Consider the following 21,994-nt stretch of genomic DNA (forward strand, 5'->3'; position numbering starts at 1 on the left):
GTCTGCTCCTCAAGTTTAGTGATAGTGAAGAATCTGGATACTGCACGAATGATGCATTTGTAGCTGCTGGGAACTATAACGTTGGGAAGGAGCTTTCATTGATTGAGCCATCAAATGATACACACTGTAGCTTTCCGGAAAACATCTCAGAGCACTTTGCAGATGTTAACATTAATGTTAAAACTGAGTTTTGAGAGCCTTATAAAAGCAGGCCAGCGTGGCTATTTTATCTAAAATTTCAGAAGTGCTTCGAGATACAAATCAGTGTTTTGAAGAACTTGAAGAATCTTGAAAGAAAAACAAGAAAACCTCTATGGACATAAATATCACATTTCCAGTTTCAAAAGCTGAGGATAGACAGCAAGGTTATGTCCTGGGAAATGTAAACTCTGCCAAATTGGTAGCCATGATCTAGGCGTCCTCCCTGCTGGAAGTGACTTGCATTCTGTTGGAATAAGCAGCCTGTGCATACAGAGAACTGGACCAGGGAGGTTCTTCAGAAAGAGAACACCTAGGAGGGGGGTGGCAAGTGCGTGCACAAATAATGAATGGCAGACACAGTGGAGACGTGCTGGAAGCTTGCACTGGGCTCCCGGCTCTGCAAGGCTCACCAGCTTGAGCTCTCACCCGCAGAACTTCCTTGGATGGTAATGAGGCTGCCCCACAGCGTTGTCCTTAAGATGGCACGGAAAAAAGTGCTGCAGGGCCAAAGATGAATGCCAGCCTTGCAGACTTTGAAAGTAGCAAAAGGATCTGACAAGCAAAGAGGATGAAAGGAACAGTTACTGGAAAGAGCGAATTGATTCCGCGTTGTGTCACCTGGGCTCAGCTCAAGGCAGTCCTTCAGCCACTAAGGTTGGGTGGGAAGGCAGTTATGCCACAGTGACCTGGATTAGTGGGCGCAGATCCTTGAGTTCTGATCCCCATATGAAGTTATGACTATTATAAAAGCAGAAGAGATTCAGGTATCAAAAAATTTATGCCACACAGTAGTGAAAGTTTCAGCAATGAAGTTTGGGCAAGGAATTTAAGGTACTTGTCACAGGGTTAAAGTAAGCTACTCTTAGATGGTACATGTAAAATCTCAGAAATGCTACTGCTAGGGACACATGCATATTGTTTTCCTCTGTATCTGGGGATCTTTTTTAAGGAAGCAGGTACCACAGTGGGCTAAGGAGACTGAGAATTAACAGCAAAATCAAATCACAATGAAATAAAAAATCACTAGCAAAAGGATGCAATCATAAAAAGAAAAAGAAGGAGCTGAAAAATCTCAGTATCAGAAAGGCTCAGCAAATTGTAAAAGTTGCTGAGGAGGCTGCAGAACTAGGCTGGGGCTGCCCCTTTTTTTTGTTTCTGTTCATTTGTTGAGCAAATTTAAATTGAATCATTGCTATGTATATCACTATGTTGTTAGAGAATTTGAAAAGGATCCAACTGTCCTTAAAAAGCCCACAAACTAGTAAATACCTCTGTGCAAGAACCTCACAGTACTGGAGTCCTATGAAGTCAAGCTGGGAAATGCCGCGTGGGCATTTGGTCAGAAAGGGTGGCTCATATTTCAGTAACCAACCACCATGGAAGGAAATGCAAGCTGATAGTTGCAGGAGCTGCTTAAAGTCAGGATCCTACAAACTCAAGGAGTCATCTTTGATCGTGTTGGTGACATCAGTTCCCGGTATAAATAATGTTTGTGGATTTCTTCAGAAAAATTGTTCCTTCAGAATAACTCAGAATTCCACTATCATTGGTGTTAAAGTTATACTCTTCTACCTGTGAAATGTGGTAGGGCCTGGAATTTAACTTTCAGCTGGAAAGGATGTAAAGCACAAACAAACTCCCCTCTGGAGCTTATTTTAAATTAGCCGATTCCTCAGAGAGGAGATTGGCCTGAGGTAGTTGTGACCTAACCTTTTCCCCTTGGGTTTCAATAACATAGTTCATCAAAATCTTTGTTTTTCTTAGTCATTAAATTCAAATCCTAAATGGATTTCTGGATCCAGGTTACAAGGCATTAATTTTGTTCTAATTTTCATGTATGCCAGACAATCCATGTACAAATGCTGTTTATAAACCGTCTCCATTGCCTGTTTCCTTGGTAATTGGAATGAGTGGCTCTCACTCATTATTTTTTCAGACAGAGTTGAATTGTTGACACTGCTGTGTCAGTGTGAGATAAGGAAGCTTAGCGATTTCTTTTGTTTAGAGTCTTCTTATTTACTTGTTGTACCTGAAGGTCAATGGCTGCTAAAGCAGGGGTGGATTAGAATAAAATACAGAAAGCACAAAGGCATGAATTGGAAAAGATCCATGGTGGCACTATTTAATTCTGCCCAGCTAGACACAGGTAGGAAGACTTACCCTTCTAAGACTGTAAAAACAGAACTAAAACCTCTCCCGTGCTTAGGGAAGTGATAAAAGAGGGTTGTGCCATTCGCTAAGCCACATGACCCCTAGGCCTTGGAAAAGCCATTGGTTTCCTCTGTAAAATTTGGGGATGGATGTGTGTTGATAACCATATGACTTTTCAGTATAAAAATTCTATAGTTTCAAACCAGCTTCAAATAAGCTTTAATTCATACTGATCAATAACAAATTTTATAGAACTCATTATAACTGAATAAAAAATGAATTTCAAAGCTGTTAGCCAATAATTCATTTCAGACTTATTTTCATATTGCTAGGGAAAATAACTCATTTTACTCAATTTAAATCACAGGACTAAGAGAACTGCTCTTTGGTATCCTTTTTATTAGCGACAAAATGTGTACATATACAGTTCTTCAGAGGCCTTACAAAATTCTGCTTTGTATTATTCAAGAAAATTAATAGCATTGTTGGTCACTAAATAGAATTTAATTCTAGACTTTGAATTTGTAAGCCATGCTGAAAATTATCACAATGCAAACACAATATTTGAATATTGAAAGCATTTTGAAGATACAGGCTTCTATCTGGTATTTTGTTACTTTTTGTTTTTATTTATTTATTTATTTATTTGACAGGCAGAGTGGACAGTGAGAGAGAGAGAGACAGAGAGAAAGGTCTTCCTTTGCCGTTGGTTCACCCTCCAATGGCCGCCGCGGCCAGCGCGCTGCGGCCGGCGCACCGCGCTGATCCGATGGCAGGAGCCAGGTGCTTTTCCTGGTCTCCCATGGGGTGCAGGGCCCTAGCACCTGGGCCATCCTCCACTGCACTCCCTGGCCACAGCAGAGGGCTGGCCTGGAAGAGGGGCAACCGGGACAGAATCCAGCGCCCCGACCGGGACTAGAACCCGATGTGCCGGCGCCGCTAGGCGGAGGATTAGCCTAGTGAGCCGCGGCGCCGGCCTACTTTTTGTTTTTAAAGGTTAGTTAGGTTCCAGATTCCTTAGATTCATCAAGGACCCCCATTATCTGAGCCCAAGGGAGAAAGGAAGAAACATTTTTTAATTGTTTAAAGTTTATTTATTTACTTGAAAGGCAGAGTTACAGAGAGGGTGGGGGAAGACAGAGAGAGGGAGAGAGGGAGAGAGGGAGAGAGGGAGAGAGAGAGAGAGAGAGAGAGAGAGAGGGAGGGAAGGAGAGGGAGGGAGAGGGAGAGACAGAGAGAATCTTCCATTTGCTTATTCACTTCCCAAATGGCCGCAATGGCCGGAGATGGGCCAGATGGAAGCTTCTTCTGGGTCTCCCACATGGGTTCAGGGGCACAAGCACTTAGACCATCTTCCACTGCTTTCACAAGCACATTAGCAGGGAGCAGGATCAAAAGTACAGTGTCCTTATTGGATTCCTGTGCAGCAGGCAGCGACTTCACCTGCTACGCCACACTGCCAGTCCCTGGAAGAAACATATATATATAGAAGACCCCGGAATCTTCATTCTAAGAAAATAAAATTCCTGATAATTTAGACACTTTGCACCTGCTCCTTCCTTTTTGCCTTGCTGTCTTAAAATTTACATTTGCCAGGAACTATGTGCTAACAGTAGGCTGTAGTTAAAGCACAAACTTTGGAGAAAGTCACTAGCTATCTGACCTTATGCAGGTCGGTTTACCACTCTGAGATCTGAGAATCTGTGAGGATAAGGCCCATCTCACAATGTTCTTGAGTGAAAATATGAAAAAGTAGGTAAAGGGTCTGGCTCATGGGATAGCAGTAGCTATGATTATTCACATATATACAACTTTTATGTTGTCTTTCTTATAGTCTGTGAAATGGTTTGTTATCCCCAATTTACAGGTCTAAGGACTGAAAAATATTGATTCTCACTATTCATTGTGTTAGACAAACCAGGCTGCCATGAGTTTATTGAGGTGACCTTTACTTTATCACCTTTGTGTCTATTCTCAGCCTGGCTGGGCTCTGTAAACTGATCTCACCCCTGTTAGGCCAGCTCTCTGCTGTGGCCAGGGAGTGCAGTGGAGGATGGCCCAAGTACTTGGGCCCTGCACCCCATGGGAGACCAGGAGAAGCACCTGGCTCCTGCCATCAGATCAGTGCGCTGCGCCGGCTGCTGCGCGCTGGCTGCGGCGGCCATTGGAGAGTGAACCAACAGCAAAGGAAGACTTTCTCTCTGTCTCTCTCTCTCTCACTGTCCACTCTGCCTGTCAAAAAAAAAAAAAAAAATTAAAAAGAAAAAAAAGAATCTCGGTTCTTTCATTTAAACCAAGCTACCTCCATCATGAAACACACCCCTGCCCACTTCATTGAATACACCATGGGAAGTTCTCTCTCATGCCTTCAAACTCCCATGTTCACCTTCCTTATAGGATGAGAATTCCTAGAGCAGAGTCTTGTATTCATTGTCTTTGGGACTTCTGAAACCTCCATCACAATATGTTCCACAACGTGTCCCAGTTGTGCATAAATAATTAGTATATCATTGATGATTTCTCTTTCTCTTTTGAGTAATTTTTGACCCAAATGACTTGTTTTGGCAATTTGGGACATAACCACTGAATGGAGGCATTGAGTCAATCACAGTGTGATTTTTTTTTGGAAGAAATAATTTGCATTTCCACTGTTTGTTTTCCCAAAAAGAAAGGTTCTATAGTAGAAGCACTGAATAATTAGCTTAAAAGTAGTTTTGCTTTTATTTTTGCTTGTTATTTATAAGAAACTGCATCCACAGTACTTATCTAATGCTATAAGATGTATTTTTCCATTATGAATCGATCATTATTCAATTTCAGTTTACAATGGAGGGATGCAAATTTGTGCAGAATCTTTGAAACCAACATATGAAAAGAAATTTTATGTGAATGGAATGGGAGAGGGAGCGGGAGTTGGGAGGGTTGAGGGTGGGAGGGAAGTTGTAGGGGGGGAAAGGCATTGTAATTCATAAGCTGTACTTTGGAAATTTATGTTTACTAAATAAAAAAATAAATAAATTACAAACTGAAAAATAAAGAAATTTCCTAATATTTTGGCCTGAAAGATGGTGGGTAATTATTGTATTAGTGTTGGATATATTTAAGGCAAATTATTTATAAGAAGAAATTGGAAAGAACCATATCATTGACTTCTGAGTATGATATGCAAAGCTATCAAACATGAACACATCATCATAAATCAAATACAATGTCAAGTGGCATTTTTGTTTTATTAACTTTTGTTTACCATGGAAAAGTACACTTAGTATCAGGTTTGTTTTTCTGCCATGCTAAAAGAAGATGCTAAAAGAATTGCTAGGTATTCAATAAACAGATGTTGCTTTTATTTTTGCTTAGAAAGGCAAGTATTTCATAAATAAGAACAAAACCACTATTCTGAAATTCAAGTTTAATATCATTTCATTTACCACATCTGACTGAAGACTAACGGGACATTACATAGCTGTGAATAACAATAGGGGCTAGGGCACATTATAAATGGCCAGAGTAATGAAGACAACTACCAGGTATGGTCACACGTATTCAGACAAAAGGGAGATATTAACATTCCACGCTCTGTTATATATGAGGGCACATCAAAATGTGTGTGGAAAATGGGAATAAAAAATAAGTTTATCTTGGGACAAAAATTGAAACCCATACTTTTTTTTTTCATTTTTTCCTCATACACTTTAAAAATTATGTATTTATTTGAAAGGTGGAGCCACAGAGATCTTCCACTGCTGGTTTACTCCCCTAATGCCCGTAACAGTGAGGAGCCAGGAACTCCATCCTGATTTCCCCCTAGGATGCCAGGGACATCAGTACTTGGGCCATCCACCTCTGTTTTCTCAGATGTGGTCACAGGAAGCTGTATTGGAAGCAGAGCTGCTGGCCCTGGAACCAGCATGCTGATGGGAGATGTTGGCATTGCAAGATGCAGCTTAACCAACTGTGTCACAGCGTCGGCCCCTTGATAAACTTTTTGAAGACATCTGTATGCCTGACTACAAAGTATTTTTGCACCAAAATAAACTTATATTTTAATTTCATTTTTCCATGAATTTTTGAAATACCCTTGTACATATGGAAAAATTAGCATTAAACCAAGCATCATTATGTTGTATGTAGTTATATTTTAAGGAGTTCATGTGATTGAGGACAAGTATCTTTATAAAAACATTCTTTGTTTCTTTTTCCTAAAGGAACTTGTGGAGTATTACAAACACCATTCTCTTAAGGAAGGGTTCAGAACCTTAGATACAACGCTACAGTTCCCATACAAGGAGCCAGAGCATTCAGCTGGACAGAGGGGTAATAGAACAGGCAACAGCTGTGAGTATTTCAATTGAGAATATGATTTGCTGTCACTGAAGGGTTGGGAGCACAATAACATTAGATGTCTTTATTCCAAATTTTTAAATGTAACCAATTAATAGACTAATGCATTGAACAAGGATGTTTTTCTGGTACTAAGCAGAACAAGGTGAACCAACAGGTTTATGAACATCTCCAGTTATAGAACTTGGTGCCAAGTTAAAAATTATGCTTGTGTTCAAAAAATCAGAAATATTAAGATATGTTAATATGTAAGTATTGTACTTTTCATGGGCTTATATATTAGCCAAACTCTTTTTAGCATACATGCAGCGTTTGGTGGTCAGAACGCTGTTCAAGGAACAGTGTTTACATGGGGCTGGTGCTCAGCTTTCATAGTTAGCCTGGTATCCCACATCTGCTTGTGGTTCTAAGTCAGCGACTACTTTCAGAATTTCAAAATGACTAACATGCTTTCTCAGATGCCAGTATTTCTAAAACTGTACATTAGCCACTTCCTTTCAGAAGGAGCACTGTACCACAATGCATTGCAAAAGATTAACAACAAAAACATGTCACAGTCTGAGTGTAAATCCAAGTCCAGATCTTTTTTTTCTCACCACTTAATGTTATATAATCTTCCTGGAGATAGAAATAGCATGAAAAAGAATATTATGATGAAAAATATTGTGAAGAAAAGTGTGATCTCATTCCCTTATTTTGATATCTTTCTTTAAAAATAAAACTGTTTTAGGAGAGAAATGAATACAAATGTGTTATTCTTAGAATATTTAGTCTAAGCAAATCTGGGATATCTAAGGGTATTTGCAAAATGGAATTTGCATCAGTTTAATATAACCTTATTTTTTTCCCTAAAAGCAGACACTGTAAGGGAAACAGGTAATGGTCAGGGTTCTAACAACATCAGTAAAATTTCACACATGTCAGTACAAGTAAATATACAAGTAATTTGTCACATCAGTTGACAGGTGGTTTTTATATTGAATGACTTTCTAGCTGTTCTTGCCACAGTGATGAGTGACATACACCCAAGCCTGTACGTTGAAAGTAGTAAGAACACATATGTTGTTGAAACTTTAAACTTGCGTCTTTTAATTTTTTAGTCCAATATTACTCAATTATCTTACATTTTTAGACTTGTCATAATTTTTGCTCATTCAAAAGTGTTTTCTAAAAGGTAAATTTCCTACAAATTTCTTTAAAAACCTATCAAAGTTTTTTACTTTTTATGACTTTTTACCCCCACATGAGTCATTGTTTTCAGTCCTTTTTCTCTTTGCTTTATTAGCAGCAGGGGATACTAAAAGCTGCCAGGAAAGTAGTTATATTCAAAAACCAGTTTGAGCTGTTCCCTTAGTTCTAGAGAACCTAGGGGAGAGAGTGGGACAGACAGAACAGTACTGGGACACAGAAAATTCTCCAGAGAAGTTCCAGGTCAGTTTCTTCCACTGCTACTGTTGCTGCTACTCACTAACACACATTTTCCTGAATTTCTAAGGCTTGAATAAATTTATTGCTTGAAACTGCTGTAGCAATTTACATCCTGGCTTCTATGATTTTTTACATATACCTCACTTATTTTATGCCAGATCTACCCACAAGTAACCCTTGAGTTTCTGGATTGCATGGGACATTGACATCTCTGTTCTTTCTAAAAGGCCTTGGAGAATGCAGAGCAGGCAAGGTCAAACCCAGATGCATCCTGTTTTCAGGGTAGAGGTTGAAATTGCAACTCTGACTCCTGAAATTGGCTGTTTATTATTATTGTTGTTGTTTTTATAGTCACCTTGGAAAAGAAACTCCCAGATCATTGTAGAGACTGATTACCCGTGGGCTAAATTAGAATGTTCATAGAATGATTACAACTATTTTTCAATTTGTAAAATTTGTGGAGTTGCCTCATGCAAATACAAAATTTCGTGTAGAAAGATGTTGATTAGAATGAAACAGGGAGTCCAGAGGGCTGGGCGAGGAGCACAGCATTTCTAGATTAGGGGCCCAGTGCAGGCTGCCTTTTAGGTTGTCTGCAAGGTTATGGGATTTTTTTTTCATTGCCTTTGGAATGACCTAAAAGTTTTTTTAAAAAAGAGAAATAAAGAGAAGAGAGCTCAGGGAAGAGAGCTAGGAAAGCTGTTGTGCTTCCCTGGACACTGTAGCTGCTGCAGGAACTGTGTTCTGTGGCTCAGTGTGTGAGTCTTACTGTTTCCCCAAATGGTCACAGCGAACCTGCCTTAGATTGCTTAGTTAACTGTAGGGCTTGTGTATTTGAAGGGCACTGAATTGACACTTGCCTCTCTTCCTCTTCAGTGAATACTTGATTATTTTCAGGTCTGACGCTGAGTAGCTGTCTGACTATAGGCATGCACTTAGTCAGTCTGGGCCTCATGCCTCTCATCTGAAGAATGAGTTTAGAGGTTTTATTGTGCTTTAAGAAAAATAACACCTGAAGGTTCTTTGTTCTGTATGCATGAGAGACAGCGAGAGGTAAGGTAGAATGTTCATAGACCCTTATACCTGGAAAAATTGCATAATAAGCTGTTTTATTGGTTAGTGCAGAGGCAGACCTCAAACATTTTTCTGAAGTTTTTGTTTATAGAGAATTAGTTGGGTCACAGAGTTGGAGAATTTAAATTTTGGTTGTCATAGTATGTATATAATATCAATGTATCTAACATAAGAACTTATTAATTATAAGAGAACAAATAGTCACCCCTTAACCAAGTGATCAAAGTTAGAAAACATCACCAGTATTGGGACAAATAGATCCATGTGCCTTCCACTGTAATGCTCCAAGGTGAACACACCACCACTTGGCTGGTGTTCCTGCCCCCAGAATGCATAATTTGAATCTGATTCTGAGGAAACATCAAAGCCAATGTGAAAGATATTCTACAAAATAATTGGCCTGAACTCTTACTAAGAAACTATTTTAGATTAAAGGGGATGGAAGGGATATGACAGTTATATGAAACATGTAATCCTGGGTTGAATTCTGGAGGGGAAGGATGCATACATGCAAGGGGACTTTGAAACCTTTATAAAAATATGTTATGGATAAACTGCATACATTTTAGATTTTTTAACAACAAAATAGTCATATCTTTTAATTCCATTTTTTTTACTTTTTAAAGTTCCCTCATGTAGCAACACATAATATATGTATGATAAAATGTTACTATAAATGTGATGAACTGGTAAATTTTGAATAAATTCTCTAGATTAAGTAATAAAACTCCGTCAATACAAATTTCTGCTTTTGATATTTGTACTGTGATAACACAAGGCAATGCTTCCTTTTTTTCCCCACAAACCTGTTATTTAAGGAATACAAACTTCATACATTTCATAATTACAACTTTAGGAACATGGTGATTTTTTCCCCATACCCACCTTCCCACCCACTCACCCCCCTCTCTTCCTCTTCCCTCTCCTATTCCCACTTTTATTTTTTTACTAAGATCTATTTCCAATTAACTTTATACACATTTGATTAACTCTGTGTTAACTAAAGAGTTTAACAAATAGTATGAAAAAAGAAAAAAACTGTTCCTCAACAGGCGAGATAAGGACTGTTCAAAGAGGTTGCTTCTGAAAGTGTCAATTTCACTTCTATAGATTACCTTTTAGGTGCTCTATTAGTTATCACAGGTCAGGTAGAACATGTGGTATTTGTCCTTTTGGGACTGGCTTGTTTCACTGAGTATGATGTCTTCCAGTTTCATCCATTTTGTTGCAGACAACCAGATTTCAGGTTTTTTGTTGTGTGTGTGTGTGTATTTTTTTTTACCACTGTGTAGTATACTATGGTGTGTATATCCCATAATTTCTTTATCCAGTCTTGAGTTGACAGGCATTTGAGTTGATTCTATATCCTAGCTATTGTGAATTGAGCTGCAATAAACATGGGGGTACAGATAACTCTTTCATGTGCTGGATTTCACTTCCCTCGGGTAAATTCCCAGAAGTGGGATGGCTGGGTCATATGGTGTCTCTATATTCAGATTTCTGAGGCATTGCCATACTATCTTCCACAGTGGCTTTACTGGTTTACATTCTCACCAACAGTGGATTAGGGTAACTTTTTCCCTACATCCTTGCCAGCATTTGTTGTCTATTGATTTCTGTATGAAAGCCATTCTAACTGGGGTGAGGTGAAACCTCAGTGTGGTATTGATTTGCATTTCCCTGATGGCTAGTGATCCTTATTATTTTTTCACGTGTCTTTTGGCCATTTGGATTTCCTCTTTTGAAAAATACCTGTTTGAGTCCTTTGCCTATTTCTTCACTGGGTTGTTTGTTTTGTTGTTGTTGAGTTTCTTGATCTTGCTATATTCTGGTAATTAATTCTTTATCAGTTGCATATTTTGCAAATAATTTCTCCCATTCTGTCAGCTGCCTCTTCACTTTGCTGAGTATTTCTTTTGTAGTACAGAAGCTTCTCAATTTGATGTAATCCCATTTGTCAATTTTGGCTTTCATTGTGCCACTAGAGTCTTCTCCATGAACTCTTTGCCTATGCCAATGTCTTGGAGGGTTTCACCAATGTTCTCTAATAATTTGATGGTATCAGATCGTATATTTAGGTCTTTAATCCCTTTTGAGTGAATTTTTGTATAAGGTATAAGGTAGGGATCTTGCTTCATACTTCTGCATATGGAAATCAGTTTTCCCAGCATCATGTGTTGAAGAGACTGCCCTTGCTCCAGGGATTGAATTTATCTCCTTTGTCAAAGATAAGTTGGCTGTAGATGCATGGGTTGATTTCTGGCATTTCTAGTCTGTCCATTGGTCTATCCATCTGTTTCTATACCAGCACCAGGCAGTTTTAAGTATAAATTACCTGTAGTATGTCTTCAAATCTGGTATCGTGCTGCCTCCAGCTTTGTTTTGTGTTGTATTAGATTGCTTTAGATGTTTGGGGTCTGCTGTGTTTCCATATGAATTTCAGCATCAATTTTTCTAGATCTGAGAAGAATGCCCTTTGTATTTTGATTGGTATCACATTGAATCTGTAAATTGCTTCCAGCACTAATGGACATTTTGATGATATTCCTTCTTCCAATCAATGAACATGGACGGCTTTTCCATTTTTGTATCTTCTTCTATTTCTTTCTTTAACATTTTGTAATTCTCATCCTAGAGATCTTTGACATCCTTGAATAAATTTATTCCAAGGTATTTGATTTTGGGGTAGCTATTATGAGTGGGGTTGATATTAGAAGTTCTTTCTCAGCCATGGCATTGTCCATGTATAGAAAGGCTGTTGATTTTTCTGTGTTGATTTTATATCCTACCACTATAACAAACTCCTCTGTGAGTCCAGTAGTCTCTTAGTGGAATCTTTTGGATCCCCTATATATAGAATCATGTCATCTGCAGATAGGCATATTTTGACTTCCTCCTTCCCAGTTTGTATCCCTTTGATTTCTTTTTCTTGACAGGACTATATTGAATAGCAGTGGTGAGAGTGGGCATCCTTGTCTGGTTCTGAATCTCAGTGGGAATGCTTCCAACTTTTCCCCATTCAATAGGATGCTGGCCATGGGTCCATCCTAAATTGCCTTGATTATATTAAGGAATGTTCCTTCTATTCCCAATTTGCTTAAAGTTTTCATCATGAAAGGCTGTTGTATTTTATCAAATGCTTTCCCTGCATCTATTAAAATAATTATATGGTTAATGTTCTTCAGTTTGTTAATGTGATCTGTCACATTGATTGATTTGTGTATGTTGAACCATCCCTGCATACCAAGGATAAATCCTACTTGGTCCAGGTGAATGACCTTTCTGATGTGTTATTGGATTCGATTGGCTAGTATTTTGTTGATGATTTTTGTATCTATGTTCATCAGGGAAATTGGTCTGTAGTTCTCTTTCTCTGTTGCATATTTTTCAGGTTTAGGAATTAAGGTGATGTGTCCGGTCCTGGGCTTTACTTTGTTGGGAGGGTCTTTATTACTGATTCAGTTTCTGTCTTGGTTTATGGTCTGTTTAGGTTTTCTATGTCTTCGTGGCTCAATTTAGGTAAGTTATATGTGTCCAGGAATCTGTCAATTTCTTCTAGGTTTCCCAGGTTGTTGGCATACTACTCTTTGTAGTAATTTCTTATGATTCGTTTTATTTTTGTGGTGTCTGTTGTTACATTTCCTTTTTCATCTCTAATTTTATTGATTTGGGTCTTCTCTATTTTTTTTTCAGTTAGTTGGGCCAATAGTGTGTAAATTTTGTCTTTTTTTTTTTTTTTTCAAAAACCAGCTCTTTGTTTCTTTTGTATATTTTTTGTTTCAGTTTTGTTGATTTCTATTTTTTTCTCCTCCTAGTTTTGGGTTTGGTTTGCTGTTGTTTTTCTAGGTCCTTGGTGTGCATTGATAGCTCATTTATTTGGTGCCCTTCCAATTTGTTGATTTAGGCACTAATTGCTATAAACGTTTGTCTTAATACTGCTCTTGCTGTATCCCATAAGTTTTGATCTGGTGTATTGTCATCTTCATTTGTTTCCAGAATGAATGACCCACTGTTCATTCAGGAACATGTTGTTCAGTCTCTGTGTTATGCATATGTTCTAGAGATTCCTGAGTTACTGATTGACAGCTTTGTTCCATTGTATTCAGAGAAGATGCATGGTATGATTTTGCCCTACAGGCTAGGAGAGAATGGCAAAATATATTCAAAATCTTAAGAGAGAAAAACTACCAACCCAGAATACTGCACCCTGCAACTCTCTCATTTATGAGTGAAGGTTAAATAAAGACCTTCCATAAAAAACAGAAACTGAAAGAATTTGTCATCACTCGTCCAACCTTACAAAAGATGCTTAAGGATGTACTACACACAGAAACACAAAAACATGGTCATCACTATGAAAGAAGGTGAAGGTAGAAAAATCTCCCAGTAAAAGTACAAAGGAAATCTAAATTAAACAATAGGAATATTTACTGGAAAATGGCAGGGCAAACTCATGACCTATCAATAGTCATATTGAATGAAAATGGCCTCAACTCTCCAGTTAAAAGACACAGACTGGCTGAATGGATTAAAAAACAAAACCATCTATTTGCTGCCTACAAGAAAAACATCTCACCAACAAAGATACCCACAGACTGAATGTGAAAGCATGCAAAAAGATATTCCATGGAAGCAGAAACCAAAAAAGTTGGTGTTGCCATCCTAATATCATACAAAATAGACTTTAACACAGAAACTGTTAAACGAGACAAAGAGGGGCACTATGTACTGATTAAGGGATTAAATCAGGAGGAAACTGTGACTATTATAAACGTATATGAACTTAATTACAGGGCACCTGGCTATTTAAAAGAAATGCTAAGGGATCTAAAAGAAGACATAGATTCCAATATAATAGTAATGGAAGAAAAAAATTAGTGATGGGAGACTTTAGGGCTCTACTTTCAACAATGGATAGATCAACCAGACAGGAAATCAGCAAGGAAACAACAGAGTAATCAACTCTATAGACCAAATGGACATACGGATATCTACAAACCAGTGCATGGAACTTTCTCTAGGATTTAATGCAGTGACATTCAGGCTGAATAATGGATCTGTGAGCACTGGCAGGGGAGTGGGTGGGACAGCAGAGGAAGTCCACAGTGAAGAGGTAGCTATGTGAAGGCTTCTAAGCAAAAAAATAAAAATTTCACATGCTGAAGGGAGTGTAAAAGAGTCAGTGGTTGAAGCACAGTTTGTGGATTCTCTTCCTTGTGGTAGGAATAGCCTGAAGCTTTATGTGCAAAAAATGCTATGACAAAATTGTGTTGTTTTAAAAGACCACTGCTGCTCTATGAAGAGTGGCTTAGAGAGAGTATAGACAAAAAGGCTGTTGCAGATGCCCATGAGAAGGATAAGAGTGGTTTGGCCAAGAGTTTGATAGTGATAGTGGAGAAGGACAGTGGCTGGGTTTGAATGCTTTAGAAGGTGAATTGGTTGGCTAGAGGAGTGGAGATGGAAGTAGTACAAGTATGATACATGAGTATTTGCCTTGGTGATGACTGGCTAATGGTAAAACCACTAACTGGCTGGGAAACAGAAGAGACCAAATAGGTGTAGAGAAGGTAATACATTCTGTTTTGCAGAAATATTTTGGTATGTGCAGATACTCAGTGATTCAGTAGGCAATTGGAACCAAGGAGAGTGGTCTGGGTTCAGATAGAGTTGTGAACCCTCAATATTTTGTTTATTAGCTCATAGAGAATATAGTAATTTGAGAATTACAGTTATTTGTGTATAGCTTTAATTACTTCTGATTTATTGTTCCTGGAGCTACAGAGGCCAGGCTCCTTTGCTTCTGATTCTCAAATTGCACTTTGCATAGTACTTTGCATAGGATAGGTGCTCAGAAAGGACTAAATAAGTGAAGGCAGAACCGAAGGTCCGTGGGAGGCACCACAGGTATCGGAGTGTGAAGTGTGGTTATTAGAGGAAAAAAGCATGAAAAGATGAGTGGGTTTGACAACAAAATGAAGATCAATGTATTCCCTTTGGTGTGATGACAAATATTGCAACAATTCTTTAAAAATGGACAAAGATTTCCCTTCATTTCTGAAAACTGAACAAATGACCTTGTAAGAACAAGTGGAAGCCAGAACCTAGCCTGCCTCTCCCTGGGTGTAGCCTCTTTATTTGCACTCCTGTGTTCCTTTTATGTTATAAGCATCTGACAAGGTACTTATGCTTCATTTATAGCTAGCATTTTAGACACAAACTTGAAGTTGGAGAATTTGTGCCATTCATATTTACATAACTCAACATAACACAATGCTCCCTTATTTCTAATTATTTTTGAAACATCTGATGATTCCCTAACCACTATTTATTATATACATTATAATAGGAGATAATCCATATTATCTCCTCTTACAGCTTCTTAAAGATCTACTTAATTTAGTTTGAATTTTTCTGCACTTCTAATTCAGCATATTAAGATTCATCTACCCTTATTTTCCAATTTATTTATCTTACCCTCAGTCTTCTGTCATCTTTTCCTTATCATTTGAGTTTAATATGATATAACTTTATTCTGATAACTTAAATGTTTGTTTTAATTTCATCATATTAGTTTCTAAAATTATTATAAAATTATGACAAACTTTGTGTCTGAAAACAACAGAAAAACGTTCTCATCACTCTGGAGGCTGAAAGTCAGAAACCAAAATGTAGGCATGGGCCTCAGGGAACATTTTTCCCTTACCTAGGACTCCTAATTTCTGAGTGGTTGCCAGAGTGCTTGATGTCCCTTGGCTTGTAGATGCATCACCCTAGTGCCCTCATGGTGCTCACCTTGGCTTCTCTGTGGACTATCTCCCACACTTTCCTCTTGTGTAGACACTTGTCATTGGATTTAAGACTCACTCAACCTCAGTATGATCTCTCGTGACCCTTAACTTAATCACATCTGTAAAGACTTTTTTTTTTTTTTCAACTAAGATCATGGTCACAGGTTCTAGATAGAGATGTCTTTATGTGAAGGGTGAGGGTGGCAACACCATTAGAGTCAGTACAATCTCATTGTGTTAATTTTAAAATTTTGCCTCAATTTTTCCATCCTTATTTTAATTTTCTTTTTAAAGTACTTACAACTTTGAATTATAGAAAGACTTGACATTATTAGACCAAATAGGTAGCCCATTGATGGGAGTTATAAGAAAAACATGACTTTAATTCAATGAAGTATTTTCAGTAGATTATGGCTTTCCTGCAAATGCATTGTCTTCCAAGAGAAGGAACTCCTAGCCAAGGCAAGTTTCCAAGCAATCCCTGCCTATTTTTCTGAAACACTGTATTAATTATTTGATAGAGAATAATGGGACCTAAGAATCTTGTCTGATGTCCAGGAATATGATGATTACCAAGACACTATTTTTCAAACACCTTATACATAAATTAATGTCTTCGGGGGAGTAGTCCACAAACCTCCAATCCTGTGAGAGGTGCATGAAAACTTTTCGTTTATCAAAAAGACATACAAGAAATGCAGCTTATGATACTCATATATTTCTAAGAAAGTGACAGTTTACCTGGAGTTCCCCTAGTTTATTTCATTATGCAGCATTGTCTCCTGATGCTTAATACTCAGGTTATGAACCTTTAAAAGAGTTAGTGGATGTGCAGTACTCACAGTATTGTCTGTCATATAGGAAATGCTGTATGTTTCAGTTTCTGCAATTATTATCACTGCTTCTTCCGCCACTTCCACACTATTCAACATTGCTACCCATGTGAAATGTTACCTTAGCCTCATTTGACAATTATTTTTTTGTATTTATAAAGTCCTCCTCTTTTTCTTTGGTACTTTAGTTTATTACTTCTGTTTCTTGTGCTTCTCCCAATACACACACTATTCTACAGGCAGAATAATGTAGAACATATTGCTGACATTTTCATATACTTTTCGCTTCCCATGTCTGTTGTGTCCACAGAGTTTTCATTTGGTGGGCAAGTGCTCAACACCAGTTGCACATTTTCATGATTAGGTCACACTGGGCTTTCATTTTTTTTTAATGTCATTCCTTTTTTACCTTTTTAAAAGATTTTATTTATTTATTTGAAAAGCAGAGTTACAGAGGCAGAGAGAGAGAGGGGTCTTCCATCTTTGTTTCAGCCCCCAGATGGCCACACAGCCAGGGCTGATTGGAAAGCCAGGAGCTTGGAGCTTCTTCCAGGTCTCCCATGAGATTGCAGGGGCCCAAGGACCTAGCCCATCTTCTCCTGCTTTCCCAGGCTATACGAGAGATCTGGATCAGAAATGGAGCGGCCAGGACTCAAACCAGTGCCCATATGGGATGCCGGCATGGCAGATGGTGGCTTTACCTGCTATGCCACAGTGCCAGCCCCAGGGCTTTCCTTTTTTATTTACTTATTTCAAGTGCTACTATACTTGGCAAGTATACTTCCTTAGCAAGTGCTACATTATGGCTACTATAAAGCATTTTTAAAAGATGTCTTTATTTGAAAGGAATGATTAATATAGGGAGACACACAGGGAGAGAGAGAGAGATACAGATGGGGGAGAGGGAGACACGGGTGGAGAGAGAGAGAGAAAGAGAAGGGAGGAGAGAAGGGAGAGGGGAGGAGAGAGGGGAAAGGGGAGGAGAGGGAGAGGGAGAGGAGAGGTATCTTCTATCTGCAGGTTCACTCCTCAAAAAGTCAGGTGCTAGGAATTGCATCTCGATCTCCCACATGGGTGACAAGGGCTCAAGTATTTTTACCATCTTCTGCTTCTTTCCCAGGAGCATTAGCAGGTATCTAGATGGAAAGTGGAGTAGCCAGGGTTCTAACCAGCATTCATATGGGATGTCAGCATCTCAGACAGTGCCTTACCCTGCTGTGCCAGCCCCATTTAAGCATTTTTATCTGAGCCTAGTGACTTTAAAAATTAGTGACTAGTAGCCATGATTCTTTCAGAATGTGACTTGCAGGTATAAATTTTACGAGTTTAGATAACTTCACTCAGTCATATTTTTAACGTTTCAAAGCCCAAAAGGCAGTATGATGTCCTTAGTATTTCTCATCTTTTATGCTATTAATTCACATAAATTATAAATATAAATACAAATGTATATATCACAAATTGTATATAGTTTATTATTAGCTCTCTTATGTTATCAATTAACACTGGCTTCCGTGCATTTAATAGGTGAAGTGTTCCCTAATTGATCATAGTGCCCTTGTATGATGGCCCCAATCCAAAGATTTGTCTTTTCTAGTCTCTCTTGTCTAGAAAACAATCAGAAGTTTGTCTAAATTAAGAGAATCAGCTTTTTTTCTTCCTAAAAACTCATTTCCCACCTGTGAGGATCAACTGCAAGTTCTTTTTGCCTTGATATATACCACTGATAGGCCAATCCCCTACTGAATTTCAAATCTGCATACAGTAGCAGGTCTTCACTCTGTAATTCTCTTCTCTCTTAATAGCATTGGGACATTGAGTGTAGATTGAGCCAAGGTTTCCTCTATTCATTCATACTTTCATTCTTTATTTCATCCATTCAACATGTATGAAGCATCTACTTGCACCAAATAGTATAGCAAACATATCCCTCAAGTGTTATATTAAATGCAGCCTGATGCATACTCTATAGGTAGTAATGGCAGAAAAATTCTCCAGCTTACCAACTATGTGAGCCCTGTTTGAGGCTTTTCCAAACAAATATACTTTTTAAAAAAATATTTGTATTTATTTGAGAGGTAGAGTTATGGAGAGATGCAGACACAGTGAGAGAGGTCTTTCATCTGCTGGTTTCACTCCCCAAATGGCTGCAGTGGCCAGAGCTAAGCTGATCTGAAGCCAGGAGCCAGGAGATTCTTTTGGGTCTCCTATGTGGTTGCAGGGTCCCAAGCACTTGGTCTATCCTCTGCTGCTTTCCGAGGTACATTAGCAAAGAGCTGGATCACAAGTGGACTATCCAGGACTAGAACAGGCATCCATATGGGATGCCAGTGCTGCAGGTAGAGACTTAACCTACTACACCACAGCGCTGGCCTTTAAACAAATATCTTTTATGACATTCCTGAAAGGTCATCATCAGTATTTGCTTGAACACTCAAGTGACTTTATGCCCACTGCCACACAGAATATCTAATTTATTTTGAACAGTTTTTTCTTATATTGATCCAGAAATTTGATTTAACAGATACCAACCTACTGTAGTTAGTACAAAATAAATAGATTGCTTGCTCATTCTACCATATTAATGTCAAATGAATATACTATAACTGAATATATATTCAAAATAAACTATCTGCTCTCTGTATGAGTATACAGTATATTTTCTTTTCTGTGTCTTTCTACTTGCCTTCCAGCCTCCCCTCTTTTCCTCCCTTTTGAAATAACCTTTCAATCCCTTACCATGTAAACAGTCATTGAATCTCTCACCATCCTGGCCACTTTCCTGTGGAGGCACTCCAATTAGAACTGAGCAGACAAATATCTGTATTGCCCAACTTGTAGGCTTAGTTTTCGCTAGTCAAAACACATTCTTTCCCAGTTAACTTCCCCTCTTCTTTGTCCTTCCTCCTCAGAAGGCATGGTTCTACGTACTTGAATGAATCCAAATGCTTCTTTCCTCATATCTTTTTTATTTATGACACCCTTACCAACAGCTCTCTCCCTAGATCATTCATTCATTCAGCAGATCTTTGCACAGAGCCTCCTTCAGGTCAGGCACTGTTCAAATTGCTGGGGATAGACAGCAGTGAATAGAACAGACAAAAGTACCTACCCTTGTAGATTAAGAATTAAACTGTGTAGTATTTGAAGTTGAAACTTGCGCTGGAAAAAAATACCATAATGATGTAACGAAGCTCAAGATTGCTAGAGAATGGCTTTTGATTTCTAACTGAGCTGATTGGGTGATAAAGAAAAAATGGGAGGTTTACTTTCCTATTTTCTTTCCTTTCAATAGCCTATCGGAAAGGCCCATTCAGCAGTTCTGAATTAGGTCAATAGTTCAACAGGCTGGCAGCAGCCACTGGCTCCAGGAACTCCCATTTCTAAAACAAGACTTCTTGTATGACCAGGGGACTTCTATTAATATAAGCTGGCATAGATAACTTATCAATATGTAGAGCAGGCTGCTGGTACTTTAACCACAGTGTGGGCAGACTATTTTGTGCCCAACTACACTGTGAGACAATGGACATTTAGGAAAGTGCGAACATTTGATCTGCTTCTCTGCTTGTGTGTTGTCCCCCTGCCCAGTAAATCTTATTTTCTGCCTGTACCCTATAACATTAGTGATATGTGTCGATGACTCTTGTGTAGGACATCAGGGTGGGCTCGTTGCAAAGGTTACATTTCAGTAAAGACTCAGGATGGTAAGAGGGGAAATAGCCAAGGCAAAGGAAGGGGCAAGTTTGGCCTTGCAGTGTGGGCAGGGCGTAAGCCTACAGAGGAAAAGCAGCAGGAGATGAGGTCTGAGAGGTAGGGAGGCCAGGTCACATAAGACCCTAAAGGACTTCAGCTTTTACTCCGGAAGAAAGGGGAAGTTGTTGGAAGAATGTAAGCAAAGCAAAGACATGGTCTGACTTTACGTTTTAACAGGATTATTCTGGCTTCTGTGTTGAGAAAAGGCCATGGGAAAGAGGACAAGGCAGACACAGAGAGTCCAGTTGAGAGACTCAGGATGCAAGCCAGTGAGAGATCTCGTGGCTGGGGCCAACATGGTACTCTAGAGGTGAGATAAATTAGAAGATGATCTAGCAGGGTGGTATGACATATCAGATATGACGCATTACACTAAGAGAATACTGAAAGTTGATTCTGAAGCTTTGGCCTGAGCAACTAGAAGATTATAGGGTTATGTTTTGTTTTTAGGGCCAAGGTGGAGCCGAACATCCAGTCATAGCATTTTGTATCCGAAATGAATTATGCCCATGTCTTTATATAGTGTGTCTATCCCTTCACTGACTTGTGAGCACTTTGAAGTCAGAGGCTGAACGTATTTGTGTATCTTCTACAGTGTCTTCAGTCATTTGCACATTGCTAATCTAATACATGTCTGCCAGTTAGGTTTAAAGAATATGGATTTAGAAACAAGTTCATGTCTTAACAAATGGGTATAAATAATCTGAAATCCCAAGATGATGTCAAATTATCTAATTTTCCATAGTATTAGCAAAGAACTTATACTTATGTTGTTTTCTTGTTAATGACTTTGTATGTTTTTACTATGTTGCATTGATTAATAAGTAACTATATATTTTGCAATAATTCTAGACATAAGTTTTTCTTATTAAATCTTTGTATTTTAGATTAATGGAAAATTCATCCACTTACCAGTTGTTAACATCCAATTAAATGAAGCCAATCTGAATTATTCCTATATTTTTCAGTAACAGTATGTAAAGTATATGATACACATTAAGCTGGGAGACTTTAATTTGCTTTATTTGGGGGAGTAGATAGTTGATAGTCTGTGGATAGTCTGTGGATCTTGCTGGGAGTCTAAAAGGAAGAAAGGAAGACTTACATGAGTTTTAAAATAAAATTAGGATAAGGATCACAATTAAAATTAAACATTCATTAAATTCTTAGCCTGCTGTCTGTTAAGCCATTTGTAGACAATATTGGCAAAACAAGCAACACACAAAAAAAAACAAATAAACAAAAACACCTCCTAGACTGATCTTCAGAACATCCTCCATAGGAGTATAGGTCTTTGGGGTGACTTCTAGGCCAGTCTTGCGCAGTGAACTTAAGTGACCACTGTATACCATTGGGTCAATTGCCTGATATTCTTACTAACGACTTTCTGTTTCATAAATAGGTATGATCATATGTACTTCT

General features: G+C 38.4%; 1 protein-coding gene across 1 annotated transcript in view; it reads left to right on the forward strand.

The window, feature by feature from the left end:
• VAV3 (vav guanine nucleotide exchange factor 3) overlaps positions 1–21,994 on the forward strand; it is a 411,833-nt gene that overhangs the window by 378,373 nt on the left and 11,466 nt on the right. Inside the window, exon 25 of the mRNA XM_002715817.5 lies at positions 6,558–6,687. Within this exon, the coding sequence (XP_002715863.2) occupies positions 6,558–6,687 (130 nt within the window). The remainder of the gene's footprint in view (positions 1–6,557; positions 6,688–21,994) is intronic.

Source organism: Oryctolagus cuniculus, chromosome 7 (assembly GCF_964237555.1).
Source record: "Oryctolagus cuniculus chromosome 7, mOryCun1.1, whole genome shotgun sequence".
Classification (NCBI taxonomy): Eukaryota; Metazoa; Chordata; class Mammalia; order Lagomorpha; family Leporidae; genus Oryctolagus; species Oryctolagus cuniculus.